Raw genomic sequence first — 9414 nt, forward strand, 5'->3', positions numbered from 1 at the left:
CTCGAATTCTATAGAATTAAAAATTACTTCATAGGAATAATATGATTTGATTTAAATGATTCTTCACATTTTTATTTTTAAATAATGTATTGGAATAGAGCTTTATGAATAGACAAAATTGACGATTAAGAGAATATATTCCTTATAATAGACCACTTGACTCGAATACAAATTCATCAGAATTCATTGAATTTTTGGTTAATTGAAGGGTGCAGACCAGAAAATGACTTCAGAGGAAATTGACAATGAAAAATGGCCGGGGTGCTGTCACTGTTTAACCTGACATGCACGTGAGGAAATGTGCGTAATCCCAATCAAGCAACAAGTCAGTCAAAGTCTTCGCTTCCTTTACATCTAAACAAATCGTCCACTCCCAACTCCTCTTTGACCGATTCCATTTCTCTCCTAATTGGCGATGTGATTAATTATTTGGGGGCTTCTCTTTTTTTCATCACCAAGTGATCGGAGGGAGTTGAATATGTTTTACTTTTCAAATAATTAGTCCGCTTACAAACAAATTGTGCGTGATTCATATATTTATAAATTTTAGTTAATATTTTATGTAATATAAATTAGAAATATAATGAATTGATAGCTTGTAATAGGTTTATTTTATTGTTCGATGATATTATTTAGATTTTCGAAGAATGGAGATTTGAGAAAAAGTAAAATCATTTAATAAGAGCTATCTATATATAATAAGGGATGTAAATTAGAGATCAATCATAAACTAATGGATTGTTTTTGGAAGTTTCTCATTGCTCAGATTATAAACTTGTGGAAACTGCTCATCGTTCAAATGCGCGGCTCTCTTAAAAGTACTTTAAATTACTATATATATATATTTTTTTTTTTTTGATCTACTCTATATATGCAAAAATTTTGAATATACATTAATTTGACTTAAAATGTGCAATGCTATGTCCAGAAATATATTTATAAATATTTTTCATTTCACAATATTGATTTATATGATTTGATCTTATATATTATTTTTCTACAAAAGTGAATTTATGCATATGTAGAAGTCGTATGTAATGATATCTAATAACAGTATCATGGTTCTTAGAATCATGATTCGAATCGTAAAATCGTACGATTCTACGATTCTAGGGGGTCATACGATTCCGATTCTATGGGCTGAATCACAATATGTTGAATCGGGCCTGAATCGGACGTTGAATCGCTGAATCGCGGAATCGGGCCGATTCCGCGATTCCAGATTCAGCCCACACTCGAGTAGAGGGCAGGCCTGATTTGGGCCCTCGGGCCGAAACCCAGCCCATTGGCAATGAGCCCGTCTCTTCTAACCCCTCACCCTCCCACCCCGCTTTTCTTCTCCGGCTCTCCCCCCTTATCCCCGACATCTCCGTGCCCTAATCTACTGGCCTTCTTCAATCTTCCAAATTGTTTCAATTTCTGCCCCATTTCGAGACGATTTTTCTTGTTCTGCCCGTACCGGTGTCTCTTGTTCGGTCTCCAACGAGCTTGAAGGCTGAAGCTCCGCCAGTCCGCAGATCCGACTTCCAATTTTCGAGTTCTGATTTAGACTTTGGATTTCGAGCTCGATCTTGATTCCCTTTGCTCGCTGGGTTTGATTCCTACTTCAGCAGTAGTATTTCTGATGAAGTCGGGTATACCTGCTTAGATCGGTTTCGGTGGGGGTATTTGTTTTGCCTGGAAGCTTAATCCGTGGGAGTTCAGGTCCGATTGTGGTCTGTCTTCGTAGATTGAGCTGTTTGACATCTCCTTGGTCAAATGATCCGGAGCTATGTTTTGGGTTTTGAGATTGATTTCTGTAACTTCTCGTTGCCAATCATTTCATTTCTGTCCATTGGGTTGTCTACGTGCTTTTTTGGCTGATTAAAAGACCTTTTGATTTATATTTATTTAAATCTAAAAACAGAATTTTAATTGGATTTACTTCTTAAAGCTTATGATGTGCCCGATTTCCAGTTTCATTCTTGCTTTTATGAGAAAAAAACAAAATGAAACTGGCAATACAGATATAGATACTGAGGAGAAAGATGAAGAGATTTTCTTTTTTGTTTTTTCTCTTCTTTCTTTCCAAGTTATTTGATTTGATGGTTTTGCTTTTAACATACATTCGACATTGGATGTTATAATTTATGTGGTTATCTGTTTATTTTGAGAGTTTGAATTATGATTTAAACTTTAAATTTCGATAATTTGTAACGATATTTTGTGATTTTAAGCCTTTTATGACTTATTGTTGGTTTGTTAGTTTTTGGTCCTTTTTTGAATATAAAGGATCAAGGATTGTTTTTTTTTTGGCTCAGAAAAGTATAATACATATATATATATATATATGTTATTTTTTTAATTACAGGTAGAATCTTACGATTCACGTTACGATTCTACGATTCACGATTCTACGACCCTCGACCGATTCTAGGTAGAATTGCGATTCTGAAAACCTTGAACAGTGTATATAGATTAGTAAATTCATGCACATTCTACTTTTTTCTTTTCTTACTTAATCTCTATGGCTGCTATTTTTATTTTTCGCAGCGGAGCTCCGGCTCCTCATGTTTGTCTAACTTATTGATCAATCCGTTTGCCGACCCGGAGAAGGAGAGAAAGAGAGAGTGGCTGAGTAAGGGGGGTGGTGATGGCTCTATCGATGCCGGAAATTGCACCTCAATCAAAGTTGTTGAAGATCTTACTTGTAACGATGGTGGTCGACGTGAGCCATCAGCGCTCCAAATTTTCCCCGCTCTCCTCTCTTAAGAGACCAGTAATACAACATATAGTAACCTTATCAATGTGCTTGGAAATGGCCAACCGTCCTCCCGTGACATGCGTATATATAAAAGATATACACATATACATATAATTTTATTTTTATATATGGTAGATTCATATTTGTGTAATTTGCCTTACAAGAAAATAATTCTTTTAAGAAACTCTAATTCTGGCGAATTTAATTCCTTGGGAAAGACAATATATCTTTGATCTTTTCTTCTACTCCTCCTCTTCCTCCCTTTGGTTCTCGAAATTAGATAGTATGTAATAGAAAAATGTATAATGCAGTAACGCATGACTTCGTTTGATAATCAATTAATCTTAGGTTCGATACTTAATAGAATTATTCATATAGCTTTACTAATTATTATAGTTTATATTTTATTGTATTAGATTCACGGTCTCTTTTTTAATAAACAAAAGAATTTGGCTGCATGTATAACATAGTCTAAGCAAAGACTGCATTATATTCAGTGCAGGGTCTCTTCCGGCTGAGGAAGGGTTGGCGCCGACGGCACGGTTGCGGACCTTGCGGTGATAGTGACGGTAACGGCATCGTCACAATGATTAATTAATGAGCTCCGTCTATGTATCGAACTACTACTGACTTTTCTCAAAATGTATATTTTGAATTTGAATTTTTCAACAGCTTTTGAAAAATGAAAATTAGACTCGACTAATAATTTCCGAGGTTTCTAAGAGATGAGAGCACGTGGGCATTGACTTACCATGCCAGACGAAATTAATTTATCTCGATATTCAATTAATTTAATTTAATTTAATACCCTCCATAGGCCGCGGGTTTATTGACTAATGTTGTCTTTAGAAATATATTTGTTTAAAGAAAATAATTATTTTTCTCATTATAGGGAGGTCCATTGACTTGGTATGAAGAAATATAAATTCGAAATAATATATAAAGAGCACTAATGGTTCCATCATAAGTATCAAATCCGAAAATTTATTAATTACGAAGCGAGATCATGCGCCGCTGCATTACATCTTTTTATAAAAGAAATAATTTAATTGACTTTTTTCTATAATTATTAAATTAGGATATGGGAGGTATATTATGAGGAAACTTGACCTGAGCAAAACAAATGCAAGCAACAGTCTGGAGGAAAAAGAATGGTAAATGGAGATAATAAACACACAATTTAGAATAGAAACGGAGCGTAGTGTAATAATATGCGTCCTCACATAGAAATTAAAACATTCTATCATATTCTATTCTCGTTAGTGGGACAATTAAGAAATGGAGCGTAGTGTAATGATATACGTCATCGCATAAGAATTAAAATATTCAATTATATTCAATTCTCGTCAGTAAGATTATTTATATTTTTTTATTATGATTTATATTTTTTATATGAAACTCATAAGTTTTTCGTATAACGAAAAGATATGATGAAAAATATGTATTTTTTTCTTTTTAAATATTACTAGAAACTTGTCTCTTTTTTTTTCTCCGTGTATTATAAATCTCTTCCCATCATAGATAGAGCAAGAAGTAACATTTTATTATTTACCACCAAGAGTCCTTGTCTTTATCATATTCACCAAAAGAAAAAGTCATCGTCTTTATTCATGAAAGATAAGCTCTTTGATGGCTATCTACTTTTGTTGTGTGAATTATCATGTAAGGCTGCTCTCCTCAAAACACCATATCCGCAGCTAAACGTCCATTGAAGTACTTCGGGGGAGAGAAAAGTGAGAGAGCGAGGCGATCCAACGATTGACGTTGTTGGTAAAGGGCACGTACAGCGGTAAGCTTGATGCATGTGGAACCATTGAAGTTTTCCCTGTTATAAGTAGGTGTTACTTTTTATGTCGATCTATGTCTAAATGACGTGTTAATGGATAGAGATTAGAAACAATGTAGCTAGCTAGTTGCATTTGATTGCTTAGCTTTAGATTAGGGTCCGGCATTATGTGAACAAGTGCCCACTTGGGGCATATAGCTTAGTTAGTTAGACTTGAAACGGTCTCATATACATACACCCTCGTGGCCGTCTCCCGCTGGGTCCAGAAATTCCACTGTGGGATGGTTCACGCACTTTATATACCAAATATTATATATATTATAATAAATCCAAATGGAAATCATATTCAAAATAGTGATTATCATCATTATCAAAATAATTTTTCGAATCGAAGGCTTATACCGATATAATGTTAACAATTACAACTTAATGGTCCAAATTAGTTATTCAGGATTTTACCTATTCTGCTTACCACTTATCTTGAATTGCTTGGCCAACGGCCGAGAATGCGATCCCGGGTTGCTCATTGCCGAATAATGGCGACCTTGGAAAGTGCTGCGACCTCAAAAGGTTATGACAGCCTCGTCCAGGGAGATCGCCCAACTTCAACAAGTTGTGTAGTTTCTTTAATTTTCCTTTATTTTTTCCGTAGGATAAATTTCCTTTACTTTTTAAATGTTCAATAATTATTTTAATAATGTGGCGATGTCTCCTCAGCTAGACTATCCCCAACAAGGTTTCCCTGGGAGTCACGGCAGCGAGCCTCACGCGGCAGCTACTTTCCCTTTCTCAACTTTTTTATTTTATAAATCTGGCCGGACAATTTACGAGTCTCACAACCGTTTGATTTTTTTAATGTAAATATGTATGTGGGCCCAATGAAGAGAATGAAAATAGAGATGATAGTTGGGATGATGAGTCTCTCTTTTTGTTAAATGTGTCTCTCAATGATGTGACGATTATGTAGCAGTGATTGACCCACTTTAAATACTCGAATTAGAGATTATGGCTGGATATAGTCTTAAAAAATACAAAATATAGAAACCACGCCAGTTTAGGGGGGGGAAGACAGTATGATTGATTTGAGACGAAATTTGAAGTTTGTGTTTTTACTGTTGATTTTTTTTTGTGATATATTTAAGATGAATGCCAAATTTAATGATTTTACGTGTAATTTACTTATATTATTACAAATTACAAAGGGAGAAGTTCGCTTTGTTGTAACTTTCAATTTTCGAAAAAATCCTTGATAAGATCTTTTATAATTAATAACAAGTATTAACCACTAAATTCAGATTACAATGGAAAATATGCATGAAAAATTATTTATATTTCTATGGTGCCACATGCATCAAGCTGGCATCGTGTCCTCCACAACTTAAATCGTTGGATTGGCTTGCTCTCTCACTTTTTTTCTCCTCTAAAGCAGTTCAACGGATGTTAAGTACCGAATATGGCTGTGAGAGCATTAAGTCGCGATGATACATTGCTTTCTAGTCAAGTGTTCAGTATTTCAGTTTAAATATTTAATACTTTACACTCTTCATTACGAATAGAAAAAGTATTAATTATTACTTGAATTGAATTATTCACATTTAAACTAAAAGCACCAAATGTGTTGGTACGATAGAATTTCTGAGAATTCATTCACACTACAAAAGTAGATAGCGATTAGAGAGATTTTCTTTCATGGATAAAGACTGACTTTTTCTTGGTGAATATAACAAAGAAGAGAATTCCGGTGGTAATTAACTTACTTTTAATTATATTTGAATGTTATTTTAGATTACATATTTCATATATAATAAAAACATGCACTAACTCACTCTTAAGTTAATTTATAAAAAAAAAAAAATGGGCTTAATTGCTTTGACTAGATGGGCCTGAAAGGGCCCATTTAGTTGGTGGTCCGTAATGAGACACCGGGCCCAATTCTTTCCTCTCCCCCTTCCTTGCGATTGGTCCTCGCGAGTCAACTCCAAGTCCATGGCCGTCCCAACTACCCACTCCAGCAGTCTAAGCAACAAGCAGGAGGAGGACACTGTCCATGGCGATGAATCAGTAAATGGCTTCGTACTCGTACAGGACCGTTGCGATCCGGGGGGACAGCAGTTCCTCCTCCTCGTCTTCCCCGTCCTGCATCGTCGAAGTTCTACAGTGCCTGCTCTGCTGCGAAGAAGAAACCCCCGACCGCCGACGATTCCCTTCCCGTCCCCTCATCGCCTTCTTCTCATGGTTCTCCACTGCCATTACAGATTGCCTCCTATCCCGCCGCTCATCATATTCAACCCCCACCATCACTGCCGCTGCAACCGCAGCTCAGCCCAACAGAAATCACAGGCCTCCGCTTCCCCCCTCACAGTCGCCGTCGGACGGCCCCACTTCACCGGCTACACATTCACGCCCTTCTACTGACGCCTCGCAGATATTCTACCGCCATCCCCGGAATTCACCATCCATTATGGTCCGAATTCATGTTGATGTCGCGATCGAGTATCGGAATCCTCCTCCACCCTCGCCGCCCGATCGCCCCATTTCAACGGTTACAGATTCAAGCCCGCAGGTCCGCCGCCGCCGCCCCCGGAATTCACCATCCACTGGGGTTCGAAATCATGGCAGGGTCGAGGATCAGGATCGTCGTCGTCATCCTCCTCCTCCTCCTCCTCCTCCTCCTCCCCCCCCTCCCCCTCCCCCTCCCCCTCCCGAGACGAGGCTCCCAGCTAACCTCGGCGATTATGTCCTCGACGAAGGGCCGGGGCTGGAGCAGCTGATCCAGCAGCTGGCCGAGAACGACCCGAACCGGTACGGGCCCCCACCCGCATCGGAGTCCGCGGTCAGGGCGCTGCCGTCCATCAAGATCACCCAAGAGCTGCTTAATTCTTCGTCTGGGTTGAGTCAGTGTATAGTGTGTCAGGACGAGTTCGACCAGGGCTCGGTGTTGCCCTGTAAGCACGTCTACCATCGCGATTGCTTGTTAAAGTGGCTCAGCTCGCACAACTCGTGTCCAGTCTGTCGGTTGGAGTTGCCGACGGACGATGCCGATTACGAGATCACTAGAAGAGCTCGGTCGCAAAGGAGCCACCCCCACCATTGACGGGGTCGTTGCGGTTGGGGATGATCAAATGCAGCAAGTGATGACATTGACACTTGACGGGATGGATTGGAGGAGCACCTGAATCTTGATGGCTTGGCTTTGGCTTTGGCTTTGGCTTTGGCTTTGGTGTGGTTTTGGTTTACCTCTAAAATGGTTGTTGATTTATATGTTCCACATTTTGTCTATCAAAAAATATGTGGGAAAACCAATATGAGTCGATTTTTAAAGAGGGTGTAGCTCAGTACCGCACGTTTTTATCGGATGACCAATATGTCCCAAATTCGATGTCCATATAGGATTATCCATGTCCTTTTTTTAAACATGTAAAATTTATATTTCATTGTACTAGATTTATGACTTCCCTTACAATCCAAAAAAAGAAAAAAGAAAAAATGGAACAACCAACATGGGTTGATTCGATTCGACTCTTTTTCTCTTTAAAGAAGTTTCGAGTTTGAATTTTATGAATAAAAAAAATCTATGCAATGAGAGTTTTACCTTATTAGTGGACTGACCTGACTCGAATTAAATTAGTCGAGACTTTTTAGACTTTTGGATATCAAGATATACATCGAAAAATATATATGAGAAAGATAGTGTACCATAGTAATGTACATTTTTATATGATAACTAAAAAATTCTCGTTGGTAGGACTCCCCGAAAAAAAGAAATGCCGGATATTACGGAATACAGATAGAAAGATATCATGAATACAAAAGTAAGACCTATACTGAATTTGGCGAGTATATATGGCCTCTGGGTGGATCTCTGAACTTAGCAAGAGAGTTGGAGGCCACTGAATGGGCTTCATTATTAGGGCCCAACTACCTCTTCCGATCACTCATAGTAAGTTCCTACGAATGCGCACCGCTCACCGCTCATTGCTTCTTTAGTTTGATTCTGCCAAGCTATTCGTTGTTAGAGTGGGCAGGTTGAGATTGTTCATACTTACAGAGAGAGGGATGCCAGTGCAGATTAGGTGGCTCATGCGGTGCTCGATCTTCGTCTCGTATTTTTGTAGTTCACATTTGCATTTCTTATCCATTGCAATTTCCTTTTCCATTAGGTTCAGCCCCATTATTATGTGAAAAAAGTTCTGGTATGATGCTTAGAATTGTTCCTAATTATATTACAAAACGCCATGGAATGTCGTCTGAATAATGTTGGGAAAAATGACGGTGTATAAAACAATATTTGACATATTTTTCAATTTTATATTCGATCATTCTTTAAAAATGATCTAAAAATGCCTAACATTTCGTCTCATTCCAATTCTAACTCACCGTCATCTTTCGTCGAAAATTGACTGAAATATTAACATGACACATTTATGGACCCAATTAATATAGCATATATCATTTTTAATTTCAAACATTAAAAAACCATTAAATTAATCTTATATATATATACATACAACAACAATACGGAAGTTTCATCACGCGAGTTCAGTAATAACAGCACCAACTGATTTAACATTACTACACGAGTTTCATAGCAACGGTAACACAAAGACGGATAGCTGAGAATAAGGTTGCTGATGACTTCTGAGTTCGTCGGTGACCTTTGAGTCCATCAGTGACCCCGTCCTCGGGGCAGTGGCGACCACCTCAGCAAGCACCCGCTATTGGCAAGAGCTCGGACTGGGTGGGCCTTCCATTTTTTTTTAATTAAAAAAATATAATATTAATTTGAATCACCCACGAGACTGAGATCTTAATTTAGGATCTAAATGCCGGCCTAGGGAGGTAGCATTAGTGGCGGTAACCACTTCTAGGATTAAGGTCACTAGCG

At 38.0% G+C, this 9414-nt stretch overlaps 1 protein-coding gene and 1 long non-coding RNA gene across 2 annotated transcripts; both read left to right on the top strand.

Annotated features, from left to right (window-relative positions):
- Window positions 1–1362: 1362 nt before the first annotated feature.
- LOC116196891 lies at window positions 1363–2786 on the top strand. Its single transcript, XR_004154929.1, has 2 exons — window positions 1363–2416; window positions 2533–2786. It is a non-coding gene; the product is annotated as an uncharacterized LOC116196891 (long non-coding RNA).
- A 3678-nt stretch (window positions 2787–6464) lies between these two features.
- LOC116205195 (formin-like protein 5) lies at window positions 6465–7928 on the top strand. The gene has a single exon (XM_031537745.1). It carries the CDS (start codon window positions 6595–6597, stop codon window positions 7621–7623), a length of 1029 nt encoding a protein of 342 aa, XP_031393605.1. The 5' UTR covers window positions 6465–6594; the 3' UTR covers window positions 7624–7928.
- Window positions 7929–9414: the final 1486 nt, after the last annotated feature.

Source organism: Punica granatum, chromosome 1 (genome assembly GCF_007655135.1).
Source record: "Punica granatum isolate Tunisia-2019 chromosome 1, ASM765513v2, whole genome shotgun sequence".
Taxonomy (NCBI): Eukaryota; Viridiplantae; Streptophyta; class Magnoliopsida; order Myrtales; family Lythraceae; genus Punica; species Punica granatum.

Coding starts and splice junctions, on each gene's coding strand:
- LOC116205195 (XM_031537745.1), top strand. CDS start 6,595: ATGGCTTCGTACTCGTACAGGACCGTTGCGATCCGGGGGGACAGCAGT.